Source organism: Hypanus sabinus, chromosome 12 (genome assembly GCF_030144855.1).
Source record: "Hypanus sabinus isolate sHypSab1 chromosome 12, sHypSab1.hap1, whole genome shotgun sequence".
NCBI lineage: Eukaryota > Metazoa > Chordata > Chondrichthyes > Myliobatiformes > Dasyatidae > Hypanus > Hypanus sabinus.
Window position 1 is genome coordinate 41,029,074 of NC_082717.1, and position 24,731 is coordinate 41,053,804.

At 37.6% G+C, this 24,731-nt stretch overlaps 2 protein-coding genes across 3 annotated transcripts in view; one reads left to right on the forward strand and one right to left on the reverse strand.

Annotated features, from left to right (window-relative positions):
- Window positions 1-14,608, forward strand: part of rab3gap2 (RAB3 GTPase activating protein subunit 2 (non-catalytic)) — a 71,756-nt gene extending 57,148 nt beyond the window's left edge. For both annotated transcript variants that reach the window (XM_059985823.1, XM_059985824.1), the window contains 8 exons: window positions 3,587-3,657; window positions 5,911-5,946; window positions 8,136-8,210; window positions 8,657-8,875; window positions 9,200-9,289; window positions 9,804-10,013; window positions 13,019-13,177; window positions 13,452-14,608. In XM_059985823.1, the coding sequence (XP_059841806.1) occupies window positions 3,587-3,657; window positions 5,911-5,946; window positions 8,136-8,210; window positions 8,657-8,875; window positions 9,200-9,289; window positions 9,804-10,013; window positions 13,019-13,177; window positions 13,452-13,601 (1,010 nt within the window). In that variant the 3' untranslated portion in view covers window positions 13,602-14,608. The remainder of the gene's footprint in view (window positions 1-3,586; window positions 3,658-5,910; window positions 5,947-8,135; window positions 8,211-8,656; window positions 8,876-9,199; window positions 9,290-9,803; window positions 10,014-13,018; window positions 13,178-13,451) is intronic.
- Window positions 14,609-15,118: 510 nt separating this feature from the next.
- iars2 (isoleucyl-tRNA synthetase 2, mitochondrial) overlaps window positions 15,119-24,731 on the reverse strand; it is a 111,804-nt gene continuing 102,191 nt past the window's right edge. Inside the window, exons 18-23 of the mRNA XM_059985825.1 lie at window positions 22,856-22,987; window positions 21,098-21,204; window positions 18,908-19,053; window positions 18,587-18,777; window positions 17,550-17,694; window positions 15,119-15,793 (exon numbers count right to left, since the gene is read on the reverse strand). Of these exons, the coding sequence (XP_059841808.1) occupies window positions 15,642-15,793; window positions 17,550-17,694; window positions 18,587-18,777; window positions 18,908-19,053; window positions 21,098-21,204; window positions 22,856-22,987 (873 nt within the window). The 3' untranslated portion in view covers window positions 15,119-15,641. The remainder of the gene's footprint in view (window positions 15,794-17,549; window positions 17,695-18,586; window positions 18,778-18,907; window positions 19,054-21,097; window positions 21,205-22,855; window positions 22,988-24,731) is intronic.

Below are 24,731 nucleotides of genomic sequence, written 5' to 3' on the forward strand. Positions count from 1 at the left end.
ACCACAAGAACACCCCACAAATTCTGTATGTATAATTTAAGTACTTAGCTAAGGCTTGGAAAAGAGTTGAATTCAGTCTTTACAAGGACTTCTATACTTCATTAAAGAGGTCTTTCAGAGCTCAAAACTGTCAGGGAATTGGGAGACTAAAATTAATCAGAGAAGACAAACACAGGGGCCATTATTACTCTTCATGATGACTATGGGGCAATGAGTGGCTTCAGTAGAGGAGAGTGATCTTATGATATGGTTTATCTGATCTGGGAATGGATGGCTAAATTAGTTAAGCAATTAATATCCTGATTTGGTTGTTAGTTAGGCATCATTAGAACCATAGAACAGTACAGGCCCTTCAGCCCTCCATGTTGTGCTGACCCATATAATCCTTAAAAAGAAGTACTAAACCCACGTAACCCCATAACCCTCTATTTTTCTTTCATCCATGTGCCTGTCCAAGTGGCTCTTAAATACCCCTAATGTTTTAGCCTCCACCACCATCCCTGGCAAGTCATTCCAGGCACTCACAATCCTCTGTGTTTTAAAAAAAAACTTACCCCTGATGTCTCCCCTAAACTTTCCTCCCTTAATTTTGTACATATACCCTCTGATGTTTGCTTTGAAATATTTATTCAAGCAGAGAAATTCATTTTCCTGCTTCCTGTGAATTGAAGCATGGCCTTGCATAATAAGGAGCTTTTCATTCCATTGTCAGTCTCATTTCTCCAAGTTCCTTAGCAGTGTTGCAAATAACAAGCTGCTAAAGAAACTCAATGGGTCAGTCAGCTTCTGTGGAGGCAAAGAGACAATCGACACTTTGAGTCCAGTCCTACCTTTAGGATTTGATTGCAGGAAATTTCCTGATGGCAGAATGTAATATAATGGTTACAGAATCCTGTATTTGATTTCTGCAGCATTTTAAACCAGTTGCAATGAAATGGGAAAATTTTTGTACACATCTTGTGTAGTAGCAAATTATGAAGGAGATAAGTTATAAATAAATATGAAGGTGATAAAAGTATATACAGTGGATTCTGGTTAATTGGAGCAAAAGAGCAAAAACTAATCAAGAAAATAGCTGGGATTCCCTTTCTTTATTTGGGACACTATATTGCTTAATTGGGGCAGCAGACTGTTGCTGAACAGTCCATTATCTGTTATCAACAATCTAACAAACTCTGTCTTAAATATTCATAAACACTTGGCCTCCACAGCTACCTATGGCAAAGAATTTCACAAATTCACCACTCTCTGGTTAAAGAAATTCCTCCTCATCTCCATATAACCATATAACAATTACAGCACGGAAACAGGCCATCTTGGCCCTTCTATTCAGTGCCGAACGCTTACTCTCACCTAGTCCCACCGACCTGCACTCAGCCCATAACCCTCCATTCCTTTCTGTCCATATACCTATCCAATTTTAATTTAAATGACAATGCCGAACCTGCCTTCTACAACTTCTACTGGAAGCTCGTTCCACACAGCTACCACTCTCTGAGTAAAGAAATTCCCCCTTGTGTTACCCCTAAACTTTTGCCCCCTAACTCTCAACTCATGTCCTCTTGTTTGAATCTCCACTACTCTCAATGGAAAAAGCCTATCCACGTCAACTCTATCTATCCCCCTCATAATTTTAAATACCTCTATAGTCCCCCTCAACCTTCTATGCTCCAAAGAATAAAGACCTAACTTGTTCAACTTTTCTCTGTAACTTAGGTGCTGAAACCCAGGTAACATTCTAGTAAATCTTCTGTGTAACTATCTCAATTTTGTTGACATCTTTCCTATAATTTGGTGACCAGAACCGTACACAATACTCCAAATTTGGCCTTACCAATGCCTTGTACAATTTTAACATTACACTCTAAAAGGACGTCCATCTATTCTGAGGCTGTGTCCTCTGGTTTTAGACTGCCACCACAGGAAACATCCTCTCCATATCCACTCCATCAAGGCCTTTCAGCATTTGATAGGTTTCAATGAGGTCACTCCGCATTCTTTTGAATTCTAATAAATACAGACCCAGAGCCATCAAATGTTTTTCATATGACAAGCCATTCAATCCTAGAATCATTTTCGTGAACCTCATTTGAACCCTCTCCAGTTTCAGCACATCCTTTCTAAGATGTCCAAACTGTTCAGAATACTCCATGTGAGGACTCACCGGTGCTTTATAAAGTCTTGGCATTCCATCTTTGCTTTTATATTCTAGTCCTCTTGAAATAAATGCTAACATTGCATTTGCCTTCCTCACCAGACTCAACCTGCAAATTAACCTCTAGAGAATCCTGCACAAAGACTCCGAAGACCCTTTGCACGTGATTTTTTAAAATTTTCTCTCCACTTAGAAGGTAGTCAACCCTTTCATTTCTTCTGCCAAAGGGTATGACTGTACACTTCCCAACATTGTATTCCATCTGGCATTTCTTTGCCCATTCTCATTTGTCTAGGTCCTTCTGTAGCCTCTCTACTTCCTCAAAACTATCTGCCCGCCCCTCCACCGAGGGGCAAGTTTATCGTCTGTAAACTTTACAACAAAGCCATCAATTCCATCATCCAAATCATTGACATATAACGTAAAAAGAATCAGTCCCAACATAGACCCCTGTGGAACACACTAGTCACTGTCAGCCAACCAGAAAAGGCTGCCTTTATTCCCACTCTGCCTCCTGCCAATCAGCCAATGCTTGCTTTATCCATGCTAGAATCTTTCCTGTAATACCATGGGTTTATTGCTTGTTAAGCAGCCTCATGTGGCATTTGTCATTGGCCTTCTGAAAATCCAAGTGCACAACACAAACCAATTCTCCTTTGTCTATCCTGCTTGATATTTCTTTAAAAAATTCCAACAGATTTCTCTGGCATAGTTTTCCTTTGCGAAAAATCATGCTGACTACAGCCAATTTTATCATGTGCTTCCAAGTACCCTGAGGCCTCACCAGCAATTGGAATAGTTCCAATGGCAATGCAAATATATAATTATTTTGTTTTTTTTTATTGGTAACTTTTGAATACTGGTAGTTTCTGTCTCCATTAAATGTGAGTAACAATCTGTGTTGGCTGGAGGATTACATTGATTTGGAAGGCTGGTATTATTTGCTCAGATCAGGGCAAGGCTCATACAGTAAAATATTTCATAGGTGTATTTAAATCTGAGTGACAGATTGGAGACTAAAGTAGATTCAGGAACCAAAAAGATGGACCCACTGGAATTTCTGAAATGATTTGGACTGTAACCATACTGGGGTAAAATTATTCCTTAATTATTCCTTATTATTATGGAATATGGAATATTCCTTATCTGTAAGAAATATAAATTATTAAATTGCAAGAATAGTTACTGAACCATAGCAAAACATGGAAAACTTAGTGAATAATTCTATTCTGGCACAGAGTTTGCAGTTCCACTGTTGCATTCATGTGCCTGTGTATTGGATTTGAACGGTAACTTTGCAGGTAGTTTCAGTTCTAAATATAGAATTTCAAGCTTTTGGCATAAAATCTAAAATATTTTGGTTTTCTAATTTGCATAATGTTCATGTATTCTTTGGATGAGATCAAAGTATTTGCACTCTCCTCTTTGCAGGTATTGCTGTAATGATGTGGAATACTTTTATTGTAAAGAGGCTGTCAGCTGCTGCTTACCTAATGGATAAGGTAAAAACTGGGCCAGTTTGTAAAATAATTGCCCTTATGTTCAAGATACAAATTGATTAATGCCTATTCTATACAATGCTCCTGCTGGTTCTAAAATTTATTGCAGGAATGGCATCCCAAGACAAACAGAAAAATTCTGTTCTGATGAAAGGTCTCAGTACAAAACATCAACTCTGTATTCTTCTCCATAGATACTGCCTTTAAAACCTCTAGCATTTTGTGCATGTTACTCTGGATTTCCAGGATATGCAGAGTTTCGTTTGTTTGTGAAAGATTTTGTAGGTGTTTATATTTAAATAGGATGTTTAATATCTCACCTTGGAATTCTAGTTGTGCATTAGGGGTAAGTGAAATAAAAGTGAATCCAAAGAACTTCATAGAGCACAAAAATAAAAAAGGAAAAGAAAAGTGGCAGTGTTACCATGTTAGCCTAAAGCACCAAACAATCTGCTGAAACAGATAATGTTCAAATCTCAAGCTTATTTTGTGGACGTGTAAATAGAACCCCAGAACTGTACAGTACAGAAATGGGTCCTTTGGCACAATGTGTCCATGTTGAGCTTTTTGCCCATCTACCTTAATCCCGTTTGTCCACATGCTGTACAAATCTTTTTAGGCCTTACCTATTATAAACGTCTCTTAAATACAGTAATTGTATCTGAATCTACCAGTTCTTTTGCCAGTGATTTCCAGATATTAGCCACTTTGTTTCCTTAAATAAAAGCAATCCTCTTAAATCCCCTTTAAAACTTCCTACACTCAGCTGAAAACTAGCCTCTCTTTTTTTGATATGTCAACTATGGGGGAAATAAGATTCTTTTTACCCTCTCTATTCCTCTTAATTATCTTTATCAGAACACTCTTGACCTCCTTCCTTCCAGGAAAAAGAAACTCAAACTATCCAATCTGCACCCCCACCCCCCCTCAACAGCTGAAATCCTCCAGACTAGGAAGCATCCTGGTAAAAGTCCTTTGCACTTTTTCTAACACAATTACATCCTTTCTATGTTAACCAACTGCAGTCTACAATATTACAATATAATGCCCCAACTTTTATTCTGTTTTCTGATCTATGAAGAAAACATGTCAGATGGATACCAGAAACTGCTGTTCCCTTGCATTTTAGAAAATATCAGTGTGATTATAAATTAGAAAATTGGAAATGCTTTGGAAGAGCAGTAATAACTCCCAAAAAAGTTGAAAATTTGATTTCTATTGTTGGCATAAAGATATTATCTTTATGTTGTTGACCTTGGTGATCTGTGGAAATATGTATGACTGTTTATTGTTATGTACATGGACATGCTTATTTCAAAATTAGAGTAACTAGCACTTATTAAGGAGACTAACAATGTATTAACTTCAGATTGTTCACAGTATTCCCTTCAACAATAACAATGCCAACAGTGGTTTGGATTGTAATCCAGAAACAACGGATATTGGGTCTGTGCAGTCTTGTCAAATTGGAACATCCTCCTGTTTCAGTGATGGGATGCTTTTAAATTATTATTACTTTTTTTGCAAACTGCTCTTTATGCATAATATAAGTAAATTTGCAGATTTACCATGTCCTTTGCCATGGAGCAAAGTAAAAACAAAACATGTTTAAACATTCAGGTATTGATTTTTAATTGATGTAGAAATTCAGAATCAGGTTTAATATCATTGTCATATGTTGTAAAATTTGTTGTTTTGTTGCAGCAATACATAATAAACTATAAATTAAAATGTCTATATTAAAAATTAAATAAGTAGTGTAAAAAACAGAAAAAATAGTGAAGTAGTTTACACGTATTCACTGTCCATTCAGAAATTTGATGGTGGAGGGGAAGAAGCTGTTCCTGAAACGTAGAGTGTGTGTCTTCAGGGTCCTGTACCTTCTTGATGATAGCAAAGAAAGGAGGGCATGCACTGGGTGATGGGGGTCCTTAGAGATGGATGCTACCTTTTTAAGACATTGTCTTTTGATGGTGTCCTTGATGCTGGGGAGGCTAGTGCCCATGATGAGCTGACTGAGTTTACATGTACTGAAATCAAATCAACATGTGCGAAGGTTAACTGATGCATGTGAGTTTGTTTTATCTGAGGAATTGCAAGTTTTATTGTTACTATTAAAATCTTGAATTGCTGCAACACCTTTCTTTTTCTTCTGGCAATACAAAGAAATACCTTAATCTCAAGGCTGGCTAAATGTAATTTCTCGTCAACTTAATCATGAAGGAGTGTACTAAAATTAATTGTTCTTTTTACTAGGTTGGGAAGGCACCAAAAGACAGACTCTGCAGAAGAGTGAGTATTGGATTAAGTTTTTGGTATGCTATTTGGCCCAGCTAATCTTTATTGGTTTCCTTTGCATTTCCTTTTCTTGCCTTTACTTGAACTGAAAGATGGGGAAATTCCCTTGTATTTGAAGAGGGTCCAAGGTGAACTGTAGTGTCAGTTCAGTTCACTGTGAAATATCATATGTAGTATGCCATTGCAGACCCCATCTTAAAATTTGACTGAAGCCTACAAACTGTATTTTCATGGTTGAATCCTTGATGTGGTATACATAAATTACTGCATAGTTATATATCATTGTGTTTGAATATGTATGTTGCTTTGTGTTCTGTAAGTACATTTATTAAGCTTGCTTTGTAGATGTTTAATAATTTAAAATTATTATCCAGATATATTCTTTATTTGAAGAACTGTACTTTGCTATCGGTCCTATTATTGCTTTGCCTGTGTTTAGTTTAATAGCTGGAACAAAACCCCTGACTGATATTCCAGATCACCTACTGTGACTACTTATGAGGATTTGTCATTTCCAAGTTTTCCATTTGAAAGCTAGTGCAAAGTGCTGAATATCAGTGAATATTGTCAACTTTTGTGGTCAGTCTGAACCCAAGGCTTAACTAGTTAATTTGGAGACATTCTAGTTCTCTTTTTTCTCCCAAAATCTCTTCAATTTGATCCTATCCCTCTGCTTGAAAGAAACACAAATTTCAAAGGCCAGGCAACACACACAAAATGCTGGTGGAATGCAGCAGGTCAGGAAGCATCTATAGGGAGAAGCACTGTTGACATTTCGGGCCGAGACCCTTCGTCAAGACTAACTGAAAGAAGAGATAGTAAGAGATTTGAACGTGGAGGGGGAGGGGGAAATCCAAAATGATAGGATAAGACAGGAAGGGGAGGGATAAAGCTAAGAGCTGGAAATTTGATTGGCGAAAGGGATACACAGCTGAAGAAGGGAAAGGATCATGAGACAGGAGGCCTAGGGAGAAAGAAAGGGGGAGGGAAGCACCAGAGGGAGATTAAGAACAGGGAAGGAGTGATTGTGAGAGAGAGGGGGGGGGGTGGGAGAGGGAGAGAGAGAACATGAACACTAAGGGATGGGGTAAGAAGAGGAGCAGGGACATTAATGGAAGTTAGAGAAATCAAAATGTCCATGCCATCAGGTTGGAGGCTACCCAGGCGGAATATCAGGTGTTGTTCCTCCAACCGGAGTGTGGCTTCATCTTGACAGTAGAGGAGGCCATGGATAGACATATCAGAATGGGAATGGGACGTGGAATGAAATGTGTGGCTACTGGGGGGTCCTGCTTTCTCTGGTGGACAGAGCACCTGTGATCTGTCTTCCCTTCTCCAGTGTGTATCCCGCTTGTCAATCAACTTTCCAGCTCTTTATCCCTCCCCCTCCTGTCTCCTATCATTCGGATTTCCCCCTCCCCCTTTCATATCTCTTACTATCTTTTCTTTCAGTTAGTCCTGATGAAGGGTCTCGGACCAAAACGTCGACTGTACTTCTCCCTATAGATGCTGCATTCTACCAGCATTTTGTGTGTGTTGCTTGAATTTCCAGCATCTGCAGATTTCCTCGTGTTTGTGTTTCAAAGGCCAGTCTCAATCTTGATCATTCCCTTTTTTTGTTTTTATTTTGTTTATCAGTCATTAATTATGTGGAGGAGTTCTCCTCAACTCTGGTTTAATCAGTATTTGGAATAGTTTAATTACAATTTTTAATGGTAATTTTAATATCAGACCACCGTTAAATCATCCTGAATGTTAACAGACCTTGATCTCTTAAGTATTCCCATGGTTATGCATGTAACTCTGTGACAGGCGCTCATTTTATTTTTGGAAATGCACAAGATGTATGCCTAGGAGGGGGAAGCAACTCATGGTGATGTGGTTTGGAATATCTTTGCTCCTGTATCCAATTCCAGTGAGATGGTGTTTTTAGCTTTCTCAGTTCTTCACAATTCAATTTTATATATTGAGGAAGTGGCAGGAAATGCAGCCACTTTCTCTCCAATGAGTGCTTAGTGCACTTGACAATCTTTCTAAAGCTACCAGCAGAAGCTTGAAGGCAGGTGATGATCCATTTGATTTTTCAATTGGGTTAAAGGGTGATAGCAACAATGAGCCCCAAGTTGATCTATTTTTTTTCTATGCTTGTACTTTTTATAATCATAAGCTTCTTCTCTGTTAAGGATGTGGGCATGAGTGACACGGCCATGACTTCTTTCCTTGGTTCTTGTTCACTGCTGATTCAAACTTTAATGGAGGTAATGCAACAGGTTAATGTGTTTTAAACAACTTTATCATTTAAGGCATCGTGCTTTTCAAAATACAGATAAACTATTGTAGAATCAAAAAAAAAACCTTCCTTTTACTCTTTTGTCATCCAAGAAATAAAAGTACCTCAAAATCATCTTCCTTGCATTCTTGGTATTTAGATGACCAGATTCTTGCAATTTATTGATGAATTTGAGCTAAGATAACTTAATAGTATCAGAATATCAATTAAAAAGTTATTGTACTGGGGATTGTGGTTTTCTAAATATTACCTGTAATTGAGGGAAAAGAAAATATTACTGATGAGAATGACGTGAAAGTTGAAGAGGTTAAAAGTGATAAAACCTGTTGGAATGAGCGGCCTGTTCTGTATAATTTATATAAGTGGTATAAAATTATGCACGCCTCATGTTGTACTTTTGGAAATTTGTTTTAGGCTGAAATTAGAAGTGATGAGATGATGGAGCCAATTCTGGAGATAGAAGACACCTGGTCAGCTATAGAGGGTCCAACATCAATTGTGGATCTGGCTCTAGAACAAAGACATGTTCATTATCCATTAGCTGAACACCACTACATTCTGATTGTTATTATGCATGGAATAATGCTTTTTGGAATAAAATCTGTCAAAATATTTAGTCTATTTGATAGTAAGGTATGATACTTGCCAGGTAATGATTTCTTGTTTATTGTTTATAAACGTAAATACCATTACTCGGTATGCATTTAAAACAATATTTTAAAGTCTGCACTCCAGAAATTACATTAGTACATCTAATAATTTTATTTTTTCCCCATGGTCAGGCAACTATTGTACTAAATTCATGTTATCTAAGACAATTGTGAAATTTGTAAGTTGTTGCCTTAATTTATAATCTAATTTTTGTTTTGGGCATCATTTTGAAGTGTAAGTGGAATATTGCATCTAACTGTATGGACAACAAATATCTCAACTATATTGTTCTGTATTTATCTTTAGGGCAAAAATGCATTTTTCAAGGAGTTGACTTCAATTCAATTGTTGCCAAGTGGTGATATGGACCCTAACATCATCTCCCTCAGGCAACAGGTAGTAAGATCTTTGCAGATATGGCTCATTAATTTTGCATTCATTAGAAATAGATAAATTGCATCTGTTGGTAGAAATATTGCAGTAACAATCTAGTGTAAAAGTATTGGAAACTACTATTAAAATATTGTAAGACATGATTGTACAACTGTTGCATGTACATTCTACAAGATGGTGAATTAAAATATTTCATTCTGCAGTTTCTTGGGAACAAATTTATTTTGGGGATCAGAGTTCAAATACAAATCTCTCTCAAGTTAAATTAAGCAGACGGAATCCGTAGCACAAATCTGATTTACTCTTTTGCCATAGAGTATTCTGAAAAGACCACATTTTTCAAAAGATACAGCTTTATTCATCAGCTGTTATGCTTTCAAATGTTCCAGAACTGTTGCCTCTCTTCCAACACGTAAAATATTGAATTATCACAATTTTTGAAAAAAATCAATTTTTCCAACATTTCACCACATCTAGTGACTTTCCCATGCAGTAACCTGTATTCATTGTATTCCAGTTCTTAATGAAATTAGTCAGTGCTGCAGTCCAAGAACTAGTGAAACCTCAAAGGACTGTGAATGCTGCTGAACATCAATCTTATGAAGAGCAAGACTGGCCCTCGGTGGCAGTAGAACTGTCTCAGAACCTCCAAGTAAATGAAGATGTTATTCGACGACATCATGTGTGTGAACTATACAGTCATGGAATTGACCACATTGGTGAAGAGGTAAGAATGTTATTATTTCAAATGGATAAGTAAAGAAATACAGTATTCAGAGTCATAGAGCATAGTAATAGTTTTCCTTTGGCCTATCTATACTAATCCCATTTTCACAAATTTACCACACCACCAGAAATGCCTTGCCATTTCTTAAACCACTGAGTCTCTACCTTTGCCTTCCTTTAGACAGAGCCCAAATTGACTCCTTACTTAACCTAGAGCTTACTACAGCCAATATTATTTCCTTTACTGTGACACCTTTGTAAAACAAAAAAAAAGTTTAATCACTAATTTGAAAGATTGGCTCTGAAGGTGCCACGTAATGGTGCATGTACATTTCAGCCTAAGTTGTTCTCTAGTTCAGAAATATAGCTTTGGACTTTCAATCATATGACTTGGTGGCAGTGAGCCAGGTAATCTGAAACAGTACTGTGAGATTTCTCCTTGTGTTTATGAAGAGATGGCGGTTTCTCCTTGTTGAAACCTCTGATATGGACCTCTGATATAGCTGTTTCTAACTTCTCAATTTTAATTCTCTTGGGCCTGATCTAAATGTTCCAGGAAGAAGTATGAAATTTTAAGCCCCTCTTGGTGAAGATGTTGTTTGTTTTTACTGACTTTTGTGATATTTAGCATCATTACTCATTCTAGTGGGTCTTTTTGACCGTTGCCAGCAAAGCCTGCTGTTTTTCCAGTTTTTCCCCAACTATCCGGCTATATTGTACAATAGGCAAATGCATTAAATTCAAACTGCCTTTTCTACACAAGGAAAATCAAATGGCTATACTCAAATATGTTTCAGTTGGCAAAGACAATAGGCTTTTAAAATGTAAGGTCAGTCATTTTGACAGGACTGATGGGGGGGAATGATGAGAAATTAGCTAAAGTAGGTATACTGAAAGATAATACTGTACTAGTTCTTGAAGTACAAAAACAATGTATAGATACACCAAGCAAAGAAGCAATTCACCTCTATTGCAAAGAAATTAGTGAATAAGGATAACAAAATCTTGATACAATTACACAAAGTGACACAGATGAAAACAATGTAGAATAGATTCACCTGGTCTATAGTTTTCCAGTAGGCAGAGATTAAAAATGATTCTGCTTTTTGGGCTTAAAAGAATGACAAGTAATCTAGTTAAATCAAGACATACGAGGTTCTAGAAGTGACACGGTAAGTGTTGACAGGTTACTTTTTTTCTAGCTGCTACGTCTACCATAGGTTGCCCACACTTTTGGGACTGGAGGTGTCTCTCCTTTTCTGAACAGACTACAACTCAACATTAAGTTTTTTTCTAAATGAATGATGTATTAGTCATTGAGGCCTTGGCATGCATTAAAATTAAATGGCATATGATTGTTTAATATTCTTTATGAACAATCTACTGTGCATAAGTTGCATGCATGAACACTGAAACATATCACAACCAGTATGTTAAGGTTTAGCAATAGTGAAAGTTATAGCTAGGAAATCTGAAGTGTCAAATATGATGGCAGAATATTGCATTAATGGTAAGTCTCTTGGCAGTATGGAAGATCAGAGGGATCTTGGGGTCTGAATACATAAGGACACTCAAAGCTGCTATGCAGGTTGACTCTGTGGTTAAGAAGGCATACGGTGCATTGACCTTCATCAATCGTGGGATTGAGTTTAAGAGCCAAGAGGTAATGTTGCAGCTATATAGGACCCTGGTTACTGTGGAGTACTGTGCTCAGTTCTGGTTGCCTCACTACAGGAAGGACATGGAAACCATAGAAAGGGTGCAGAGGTTTACAAGGATGTTGCCTGGATTAGGGAGCATGCCTTATGAGAATAGGTTGAGCGAACTCGGACTTTTCTCCTTGGAGCAACAGAGGATGAGAGGTGACCTGATAGGGGTATACAAGATAATGAGAGGCATTGATCGTGTGGATAGTCAGGCTTTTCCCCAGGGCTGAAATGGCTAGCACGAGAGGGCACAGTTTTAAGGTACTTGGAAGTAGGTATAGAGGAGATGTCAGGGTAGGTTTTTTTTTACGCAGAGAGTGGTAAAGAGAATGGGCTGCCGGCGGCGGTGGTGGATGGCTACATGGAGCTTAGAAAAATAGAGGGCTATAGGTAAAGGTAGTTCTAAGATAGGGACATGTTTGGCACAGCTTCATGGGCCGAAGGGCCTGTGTTGTGCTGTAGGTTTTCTATGTCCATCATTTGAGGCAGTGACACTTTTAACTTTCCCATTATCTGTACCCCGGCATTTACTACCAGTTAGGACTTTGCATGTGGTTGGTATCTGGCCTCGGGTGTTTAGGTGTGCTCCTTCACTGGAACAAATTCATGATTTGAACATTTGTGTTATAGATCTTAAGGGCATGGGAATCAGGATTTGGGGGTTGATTATTGAAAACAGAAATGTTAACATTTAACAATGACAAAAATGTTGGAGAATTTGGCATTTGTGGAAAGAGAACACAGTTAATGTTTTGGTCAGGGAGCTTTTGGAATTAAGCAACTGGTTTACATTTTGAAAGGCGGATTAATTCCAGCATCTACAGTTTTACTTTATAGGAAACTTTACACGCTGTGGATAACTAATTAAATTCTCTAACCCAATAATGGAGGACCAGGCTTTTGAGTGTACATAAGGCTGACTAAAATTGTGGCTGGGGAAGGAAAATACATTACTACTTATGTGATCTCAAGGGAACATGTAGTACATGACCATCCCTTATGATTAACTTTGTGCAGGAAAGGTTAGTGACTGGGAAGTTAAATGTCTTATATGGTGGTTGGTTTCTGGTTGATTAATATAGAGGTTAGCTTGGAGCATTTGTGTTGCCTATATTACATCCATTGTAATGAACAAAACCAAAATTTGCATTAGGATGTAATTAAGCTTTTAAATATAATGAAGAACATTTGGGGAAATGGCTATTTTCCATGCATGTTGTATGATTGAAGCTTTAGAAGTTTGTTAGTGAATGGAATAAATCTGTCTTTTGAACTGACTTTTTCTTTGTCATCTGCTCAGGCAATTCTCCAAGTACATGATCAAGAGGTCTTGGCATCCCAGTTGCTTGTGCTTACTGGACAGAGGCTTGCATATGCTTTACTTCATACTCAAACCAAGGAGGGAATGGAACTGCTGGCCAGACTCCCTCCAATGTTGTGCACTTGGCTTAAGGCAATGGTAAGTATAGGTAACATATTCCATCTAATAAATGACAAAAGAGTTAAGACAATTCTTTTATGAAAATTATTTCAAAAAAATCACTAATCTGATTTTGGCATACACAATTTATGTATAATGCATTTTTCTGTTTTAAGAAATTATGATTGCATTGAAATATTGTTCAATATATTCTCAATGTGTTGCCCTTAGTTTGGGGAAGAATAACCTCTCTTTCAATGTAATAAAGAAGAATTTATTACTTTTTATTAATCACATTATGTATGACTTCCAGAATCCTCAGGATCTTCAAAACAAAGATGTGCCAATTGCAGCAACAGCTCAATTGGTGAGGAAGGTGATAGAACTCTTACCTGAAAACCACGGGCAATACAGCCTGGTGCTGCACCTGTTGGAAGCGGTTGATGCCATTTCATCATTGTGACAAGAGTTTTATTTGAGGTGGTTGATGGTTTCCAGATTTGACCAGCTGGGAAAAGTTTGGATCATTGATGTATATTTGTCATTTTGTTACAGATAATCATGTTACTGACTGTTTCACATTTAACACTTTTAGTACCCATCTGTAAATTCTTATTCTAGTACCCAAATACCTATGCATGTCCAAGGTTGCACACTAGTAAGCTTTGTTTCAGCTTTTACATTTTATTGTTAAAATGGTATTGGTCTCAGAAAATGCAATATTCTCTGTGTTGCTTTAACTATGTAAAATAGGTGGCAGCTTAAAGAAAGTTTATACCTTAAGGTATAATGTTGTGAATGAAATGCATAGCAAGTGGTCTTTCTGGATATTTATACCAAGCATAAATCTATGGTTTTAAATCCTCACCGTTGAAGATGGACATACAAGCATTTTGCAAATTTTCGGAGGCACTAACTAACCTGAACCACACCAAGAATAGTAATGACTTATTTAATGATGCCGTATGTCACTAAAATAAAGGCAAAATTGTAGTTTATTTTGTTAATGTAAAAGATAAATGTTTCTATTCTTTCAAGTTTTCCCCTAAACCAGTATCTTTCTATGTGGATAGTGACTAAGGGGTGGTTAAATATTTCCACACTAAGCAGTAGACACCACCCCGATTGTAAATAATTCCTCTAAATAAAAACTTGTATCAACATTAAGTTGCTTTGCCTATACAATACTAATTTGCTGGTTTAAAAATTGTAGAGAAATGACTATGGAGGGAAAATTTGATGTAACCAGTTGATTTACATCTGCAAAAAATTATTTTGCATTATTTGAGAATTTTAAATATTTGCAGTATTTAACTACCTGAACAAGCTGGTTAGCTGAACCTATTGAATACAATGGTAAGACTCTTGCTATACTTTAATTACTGATAATGTAACATATTTCTCTACAATTCTTTAGAGTTTATATTTCAGTCTGAAAATTAAAGACACTAGCTAGTGTGATAATCATGTTATGAATATCATCTTCATCTGTCTTTTGGCAAAGATTCAAAACCTAAGCCTTTAAAAGTAGCTGCTCTTTGCTTAATTGACAAATGTACTGCGGAATCCTAGTCAAAGTTTCAAAGGGACATTTAATGTCTGAGAAGTGTATACAATATACATCCTGAAATGCTTTTTCTTCACAAAGAAAAAGGGGGAGGAGCACCAGGTGGAGGCAATGGGCAGGCAAAGAGGCAAGTCCTGTTGAAGGGTTTTGGCCTGAAACATTGACTGTACTCTTTTCCTTCAATGCTGCTTGGCCTGCTAAATGACTGATAAACTTGGGTTATAGCCTGTATATTGTTTTTGGGTCAGTGCTAAACTAAAACATTAAACTTGCTACCAATCAGCTTATTAAAATTGCTGTTTAACCAATAATTGCTTTCAAAAAAGTCATTGTTTCTTTCATCCAAAAAAATTACTTTTAATTTAAACTCAATTCTTCAAACTGCAGCATGACAAATATAATAGAAACATTAGTGGAACTGTATTAACTTTTAATTATAGGTCACCATGTGTTTTGTTTTTGTAATCCAGGCATCTGCCATATAACATGTATACTTTGAACATGTTATTAAAAAAGCAAAAATATATAAACTAACCTCATTTGATATTACAATCGAAATTAGAGATATTTGATCAGCCACTCACATGGATCAATCTTCACTGCACAACAGCAGACGTATTGAAGTTTGCTGAATTTTGTGAACTATGTCCCAAATTAACTGACATATTACGTAAACATATGACAGAATATTTTCTACTGTCCATCAGCTCAAGAGCTGACCACAAGAAATACGTAGAGTACAATGATTTTTAGTAAGTCCTTTGAATTCAGACTCCAGAAATGAAGAGTTATTTATAGGATCTTTAAATATTGGAGAGTAGGGAATGAGGCAGTAGATGTGAAAATGTAGATTTCCTCTGAATAAAAGCTTTACATATTACCCACAAGTCCACATTCCTTCCAATGTTTAGAAATTGTCCTCTCATGGAATACAAATTACGTGCTCCACTTCCCCGCAATGACTTCCAAACAACGTGGGCAAGGAGTCTGTGCAGAATCTGATGTGTATTTTTTACAACGAGGACATCTCTGTTTGGCAGCAGGCTGAACAATGACAACATACGGCGATTCCTCAATAATAGCACCACCTGTCAAGCAATTAATAATTAATCAAAATTTCAATGTAAACTGGAAACGTTCCTTTCTTTCAGTGCTGTTCCTCCTGTGGGAGGAGAAAAATAATGCTAAAACATTTGAGCAGACATGTCCACCCCCTCTGCCTTTAAATGCCATTAACTTTGTCATTTCAACAACTCATTTTATCAATTTGACACACAAAGCTTTTTAGCCCAAGTTAACATTACTGTGCTGGACAACAGGCTAAATATAGTTTGATAACTAGTTTAATTTCTTGCAAGTTTTAAATTACATACAATATTTAAACATACTTCTGAATTTCAAAGAGATTTATTCAATGAAGATTTGCTTTCCTCTTACTGATACAATTTTCCAGGCATTGTACTTCGAGTTCATGACTAATACCATAATATACAATACTATGCAGTTAGTAAAAAATATTTCACAATCAATCCTAAAGACTGATTCTTTTAAGGCTGTTAATGGTAATGTAGTACTTTATCCTTCTCAATGAAAATTGTAATTTATATGGTCTTGCATTCAGTTTTCTTTTATTAAAAACTGTTCCCACTATTTGTTACAAGTTGTAAATGAAAATCAGTAGTGAAATCATTTTTTTTTTTAAAAAACTTACTACCACAAGTGTTAGCCCAATAAAATCTGAGCTAGTTTTGTTTAAGTAAGCATTGTAATAATTTCAATATTATAGGCTAATGTAAGTTTAAATGCAAGTCTCAGTAAGCTGTTGACATAATCGTAACTCCTTAACTACTTCTCCCTCAACATATTCAAAGAAAGTGGAAAAAAAACGATGAAATTCGGAACTCAGAACCAGTTCTATGCCTGTGATGAGCATTTGATGGCTCTGGGTCTGTACTTGATGGAGTTCAGAAGAAAGAGGATGGGAAATTTCATTGAAACCTTTGAATATTGAAAGGCCCAGATAGAGTAGATATGGAGAGGATGTTTCCTATAGTCGGGGAGACACAGCCTCAGAATACAAGGACATCCCTTTAGAACAGAGCTGAAGAAAAATTTCTCTAGCCAGAGAGTGGTGAATCTGTAGACTTCAATGCCACAGATGGCTGTGCAGGCCAAGTTATTGGGTACATTTAAAAAGGAGGTAGATAGATTCTTGATTAGTAAGGGTGTCCAGGGTTACAGAAAGAAGACAGGTGAATGGGGTTGAGAGGGATAATAAGTCAGCTATGATAGATTGGTGGAGTAGACTCAGTAGGCTGTACGGCCTAATTCTGCTCCTATGTCTTATGGACTTAAGATTCTGAATTAACTAATATTGAAGCAGATTAAAGTATCTTGTGAGAATAATGTGAATAGCATTTTCAAAGTTTGTTCATAGTCATATAGTATAGAAACAGGCCCCTTAACCCAAGTTCTTCATGCCAACTGGGTTGCCCAGCAAGCTAATCCCATCTATCAGTGTTTGGTCCAGCCCTCTAAACCTTTCCTATCCATGGACATATTTATTTAGATGGCTTTTAAATATTCCTGATGTGTGTGTCTCAACTACTATTTCTGGTGCTTGTTCCAATGTATGAATTAGCTAAAACATGAAAAACGTCTTAGAAGAGAAAATTGCAACTTATTTTGATTTATACATTGGCTTCACCGCTATATTTGATGTTAAACTCTTCTAATAATCTCAGTTATTCATTCTAATAATTTTCAAATGTAATTTCACAAGTAAAACTTAAGCTCCAGAAATAATGCCTTATTGAAAACGCTTATAGTATCAAACTGCTTTACCTTCCAAATTGATCACAAATTTTCCTTCAATCAGATCCTTTGCTGAAGGCAAGTCACGAGGAATACTTGTAAGTAATGTTGTGCTTGATGCCATCATTAATTCATTCAGTTCTGAAGTACTGGATGTTTTCTCACTCTGTAATTGCTGAAGACAAGAAATAAATACTCAAACAGGAGCTCTCTTATGAGGGAAACTAGGATCAAAATCTAGGCTTGATCTGTGAAATAATGAGCTGTACTCCAACATAACATTTATTGCTACTTCCTTTGTAACAATACACTATACCTCCAACTCCACCAACCCCCAATTCAACAGATTCAGTCCAACTATTTGAATGTTAAGAATGTTCTAGATGGTACTGAAAATCTATCCAAAGGCACTGTAGTTGTGTGTTGATGGTACAAGTTAGAATGGTTAGGCTCTTCCTCTGTCCATGACTTGTACATATGAGAGATGATTGATAAGTTTGTGGCCTAAGGTGGAAGGAGTCAATTTTAGAAAAGCTAGCACATTTATATTTCAACATAGTCCCCTCCTACATGTCCGGCAGTCATGGAGCATATGGATCTCTTTGTAGAAGTGGTCCACAGCAGGAGTGATTGATAAGTTTGTGGCCTAAGGTAGAAGGAGATGAGTTATTAACTTCAAACTTTCTGCATTATCACTCAAAGAGTTGAACTGCATGTACAAGTAATGAGAGCGTCTTGGACCTCCAGGTGGTCCTTGATAAGTTCGTGGCCTAAGGTAGGCGATGAGTTATACAGTTCTCGTTACATGCACGTGCAGTTCAAATCTTTGAGTGAAATTGCAGAAAGCTTGAAGTTAATAGCTCATCTCCTACCTTAGACCACAAACTTATCAATCACCCCTCATATATTCATCATGAGCACCATATCAATAAATGACAGCCAATTCATAATGTTGTTTCATAACAATATAGATCACAATAACATTTAATTTCTGTTCTTGTTTTAATTAAAAAGTTTTTAAAAAATACACTATTACTACAAGGGATTCAAAATTAGGATGGAATTACCTCCATCAACTCTAGCAGTAAACTGGGCTCGATGACGATGGTTACATCATACTCTAATGTATTTTTGCCAGGTATAGAGCTCAAGAAGCTCTCTCTCATTGCACAAGCACCTTCAATAGCCTCCACAATACCGGGCTTCTTCCAAACTGAACTGGTCTTTATCCACCCAGTGCGAAACACACTCAAAGGCTCTAAAGATAACCAAAAATATATTAATCTCACTTTTGGTAAGTATTCAGAATATCAGCAATAACCAAAATCATAGAAAAATACTAATTGCAAAACAAAATTGATTTCAACAACAGTAATGAAAATGCTTACCTTTTGTGTTTGATTGATGCTGGAATATTTCCTCTGCAAGGTGAGGCAGAATTGGGGCTACAGAACGAGTGATTACATCTAAAGCTTCACTTAATACTGTCTGACATGATTGACGCTTGGGATTCTTTTCATCTTCACAGTACAATCTGCAATTTTAATGAGACTATACTTGAACAAATAACTCCAGATGATCTAGAAAATTTATTTTCAGCTTCACTCAATATCCCTATTAATGAAATAGCTAATGCCAGCCTGTGACAGGTTAGTGTTATGATACAAGGCTCAGGGGAAGACAAACAGGAAACCGAATCACACATCTGAACAAGGGAACGCTCAGCCACCTCTCCTAACTTTCAGCAAATCTGCACTGCACAGATGTTCCATAATCAATGTTCCAGAGATCAGCAGAATTTAGATATAAAACCCATACGGAAGCTGAGTATGCACACTAAGTAGCTCATGCCATTGTTACTTAAAGGTTCAAGTCAAGAGAGGGATCAAACATTTTTAATCTCTCCCTCTGCCAGTGAAGAGTGCCCTACTGCTTTAAAACATCCACCATTGTTCCAGTACCAAAAAATACCAAAGTAACGCATCTAATAGACTGGCATCCTGTTGCACTCACCTCAATAACAAGCAAATGCTTCGAGAGACTGGTCAAGGACTACATCTGCAGCTTGTTACCACCCACACTGGACCCCCTACAATTCGCCTACTGACACAACCAATCAACAGATGACACAATAACCACAGCTCTACACACCATCTGGAGATTAAGGATGCTTATGTGAGGATGCTGTTCTTGGACTACAGTTCAGCATTCAACACCATAATTCCCTCCAGGCTCGACAAGAAGCTCAGAGACCTCTGCTTTCACCCTGCCTTGTGTAGCTGGACTTCCTGTCAGATCACTGGTAGGTGGTAAGAGTGGGCTCCCTCATCTCTGCTCCTCTGAAACTCAGGACTGTGTACTAAGCCCCCTTCTTTACTCTCTGTGTACACATGACTGTGTCGCCACCCACAGCTCCAACCTGCTAATTAAATTTGCTGACAACATGATACTGGTTGGTCTAATATAAAAAATAGTGAGGCAGCCTACAGAGAAGAAGTCCTCACCCTGACACAGTGGAGACAAGAAAACAACCTCTCCCTCAATGTCACAAAAACAAAGAAACTGGTTGTGGACAACAGGAGGAATGGAGACAGGCTAACCACTATTGACATCAATGGATCTGGGGTTGAGAGGGTGAACAGCTTTAAGTTCCCCCAAATACTAAGAACTTTCTATAGGGGCACAATTGAGAGCATCCTGATTGCCTGCATCACTGCCTGGTATGGGAACTGTACTTCCTTCAATCGCAGGACTCTGCGGAGAGTTTTGCGGACAGCCCAGTGCATCTGTAGATGTGAGCTTCCCACTATTCAGAACACTTACAAAGACAGGTGTATAGAAAGGGCCCGGGAAGGATCACTGGAGACCCGAATCACTCCAACCACAAACTGTTCCAGCTGCTATCATCTGGGAAACTACCGCAGCATAAAAGCCAGGACCAGCAGGCTCCAGGACAGCTTCTTCCAACAGGCCATCAGACTGCTTAATTCATGCTGACACAACTGTATTTATGTTATATATTGACTGTCCTGTTGTATATACTATTTATTATAAATTGCACATTTAGACAGAGATGTAACCTAAGGGTTTTTACTCCTCACGTTTATGAAGGATGTACGTAATAAAGTCAATTCAATTCCATTCAACAAGAAGCACGAGCAGCATGGCTGGTAGCACTGACATCAGACTCATTATCCACTAGTAGTTGCAGGCTGGTATATGGGATAAACTGCAGCAACTGAATAAGACCTCTGTTATCTGCAATTTCACCATTAATGAAGGTTAGAGAAAAAGTCACACATCATCACTGATTGATAAGAGATATATTGATCACTGACTTTGAAACATTATAGAATCCACTCCTAATTGCTATGAGGAGAATGAATATTTATGGTATAGTCCATCACTGTAATGAGTTTTATCTGAAGTTCAGCATTTGTTGAATTGAAATTATCACTCTTAGTTTGCTTTCATTGTTCAATCTGAGTTGAAGAGAGTTTGAAATATCTACTGAATAATGATTTTAGGACAGATTGACAAACAGAATGCATGTAATCCATGGCAAATATTATACACACCGATCTTTGATGATACTGAAGTAGAAGTTTGAAAATTCTCTGTTAATAAATGCTAGCATAAGGCGAATAACTTTTCCAAAATCATACTCCGTGTAAGCCTCCGTAACCTAAAAACAATTATTAAAATCATAGTCAAAACTATTGCAAATTACGCTGATTTCAGCTAAGTGGAAATCAGATTTTGAATCAGAATCTTTTAGTAATACCTTTCATATTTCAAATATTAAATACCAGAGGGCATATCTTTAAAATGAGAGAGATTGTTAAGGAGGTGAGTGAGGCATGGTTTTTATCTTTTACAGAGAATGTTAGATGTCTGGAGTGCGATGCCAGGGAATTTGGGGAGGGTGCATGAGTACTGGAAGACAATGTAATAATGACATTTAAGAGGCATTTAGACAGACATGTGAACATGCAAGGAATGGAGAAATACGGCTCAGGTGTAGGCAAATGGGATTAGTTCAATCTCATGTCATATTTAGCACAGACGTTGTAGGCTGAAGAGTCTATTCTGTGCTATGCTATGGTCTAAATAATAATAGTAAAAGCTAGAACTTAATCTGACCAGAGCTATCATTAGCTGTCAGTGGTAGAATTCAGTTTAAGTACTTATGCTTCTCTCTCCTCTCTCTGGGTATCCATCCCTTAGGATGATGATGGTTCCTTTCAGTCAGTTAGTGGGGTTAATACCCCACTCAGAAAGGAACAGCGTGCGTGTGAATGGATTTTAGGTGAGTAGGGGGTTGCACAGGTCCAGACCCACCCTCTTGACATCCCCTCCCGGATCCAGCGGCATGGTGGGGTCCAAGACGGCTGGGGAAGTTCTGTTGCAGTGAATGGCCAGACCAAGCTTTGATGCAAGGGATACCCTTTCCACGCTTCACGACACGTATTTGCTAGATGGCCGTTGACCCTACAAGAGGGTTCATCCGCCCTTTGACAGGTCTTGTTTTTCGTCCTGCAGGGTGTCTAGCCACCCTCCTCTCCAGGTAAGCCTGGTGGGGGAACCGGTTTAGTCGCCGACCATGCGACAAGTAGTACTGGGTTACATGGTACCAGGTGCACTCAGATGAGCGATCTGACAGGTCCTAAGCTTAGAGGAGTTTTAATGATTCACACATAATCAGTACCTGAGAACCACAGACTTAATCTGTTCCCAAACAATATATTTACATTCCAATTTCCAAATGCTTGGGAATTTTACATTACATATTCATACTCATATGCACCTGATCCACATTCCTCCATTCCTTGCATGTTCACTTATTAAAGCTTCTATAACTTTAATTCACATTGCTTAATTAGAATGCAATCCAAATGTTTTCTGTCAAGCACATAAATTGAGAAAGAAAAGTTGATTTGCACATGGTATTGGTGCACATGAAACACATGTACTGTATTTCAAGCTAATTGCCGAGTGAGCTTGCTGCTACAATCACAAATTCTGTAACGCTGTTCAGTCAGGTTGTTGAAAATTAAATCAATGATTCACACATAATCAGTACCTGACACCAACAGGTTTAATCTGTTCCCAAACAGATGTTTTATGAATGTTTACATTCTAATTTCCATATCATTAAACTACAACCATTTACTTTATGAATATTATCACAATGATTTGTAATGGTTTCCTGCTGTTTTAGAGACAAACAAAATTGTTAAAAAATTTACACAAAAGGTATTTTCTGTTAAAGAAGCTAAGGTGTGAAAATTGTTAACTAATTATTTAATACAGGTATATATTTCTAATGCCTTTACCTTGATGCCATAATCTTGAAGGAGATGAAGCATATACTGATCCACTAAGAGCATTTGTTCATTTGAAACTCCATCAACCTCAGAATTGAAATTATAAAGATTCCCCAGCATAAATCGTAATGTGTTTCGCAACTGAAGGAACAGAACAGGTAATTATAGTAGGGACATTCAAAATCATTGCAACTTCAGAATTACAACAAGGAACAATGACTTTCTGGTTCACTTTGTACATGAAGCAGTTCATTGATACAATTTCCAATTAATGCATCAAAATGCAAAAGTAATTTGGCGGTGGCTCAAATGGGGTTTCTAAGATTTGATTACCAGCTTCCCCAAACATTGTGAAACTAAACATATTCATTTGTTTTTAGTGCTAATACATTTGTATTCAATAAAATCTGTTTAATTTGCGAAGAAAATCACTGAAGTAAATAACGCCAAAAGTGAGAGGAATTAGAAAATGCTGGAAATACTCTGCAGATCTTTGCAGGGAAGATGCGTCTGGCTCTCAAATAAAGAAAGATAAGAGATTGCGTGTGCGGGAGGATAGGCAGGTGATAGAGAAGGGACTTGCTCAGACCGAAGGTTTGAGATGTGTCTATTTTAATGCAAGAAGTGTTGTGAACAAAGCAGATGAGCTTACAGCGTGGATCAGTACTTGGAGATATGATGTGGTGGCCATCACAGAGACTTGGATGGATCAGGGACAGGAATGGTTACTTCAAATGCTGGGTTTTAGATGTTTCAGAAAAGACAAGGAGGGAGGCAAAATAAATGGGGCGTGGCACTGTTGATCAGAGATAGTGTCACGGCTGCAGAAAAGGTGGATGTCATGGAGGGATTGTCTAGGAGTCTCTGTGGGTGGAGATTAGGAGCAGGAAGGGGTCAATAACTTCAGTGGGTGTTTTTTATAGGCCGCCCAATAGTAACAGGGATATTGAGGAGTAGATAGGGAAACAGATCCTGGAAAGGTGTAATAATAAGAGAGTTGTCGCGATGGGAGATTTTTATTTCCCAAATATTGATTGGCATCTCCCTAGAACAAGGGGTTTAGATAGGGTGGAGTTTGTTAGGTGTGTTCAGGAAGGTTTCTTGACACAATATGTAGATAAGCCTATAAGAGGAGAGGCTGTACTTGGTTTGATGTTGGGAAATGAACCTGGTCAGGTATCAGATCTTTCAGTGGGAGAGCATTTTGGAGATAGCGTAATTCTATCTCCTTTACCGTAGCAATGGAGAGAGATATGAACAGACAAGTTAGGAAAGCATTTAATTGGAGTAAGGGGAATTATGAGGCTATCAGGCAGGAAACTGGAAGCTTAAATTGGAAACAGATGTTCTCAAGGAAATGTACAGAAGAAATGTGGCAAATATTCAGGGAATATTTGCGTGAAGTTCTGCATAGGTACGTTCCAATGAGACAGGGAAGTTGTGGTAGGGTGCAGGAACTGTGGTGTACAAAGGCTGTAATAAATCTGGTCAAGAAGCTTACAAAAGGTTCAGAGAGCCAAGTGATGTTAGAGATCTAGAAGATTATAAGGCTGCTAGGAAGGAGCTTAAGAAGGAAATTAGGAGAGCCAGAAGGGGCCATGAGAAGGCCTTGGCAGGCAGAATTAAGGAAAACCCCAAGGCATTCTACAAGTATGTGAAGAGCAGGAAGATAAGAAGTGAAAGAATAGGGCTTATCAGATGTAACAGTGGGAAAGTGTGTATGGAACCAGCGGAAACAGCAGAGGTACTTAATGAATACTTTTACTTCAGTATTTACTATGGAAAAGGCTCTTGGTGATAATAGTGACAAATTGCAGCAGATTGAAAAGCTTGAGCACGTAGATATTAAGAAAGAGGACGTGATGGAGCTTTTGGAAAGCATCAA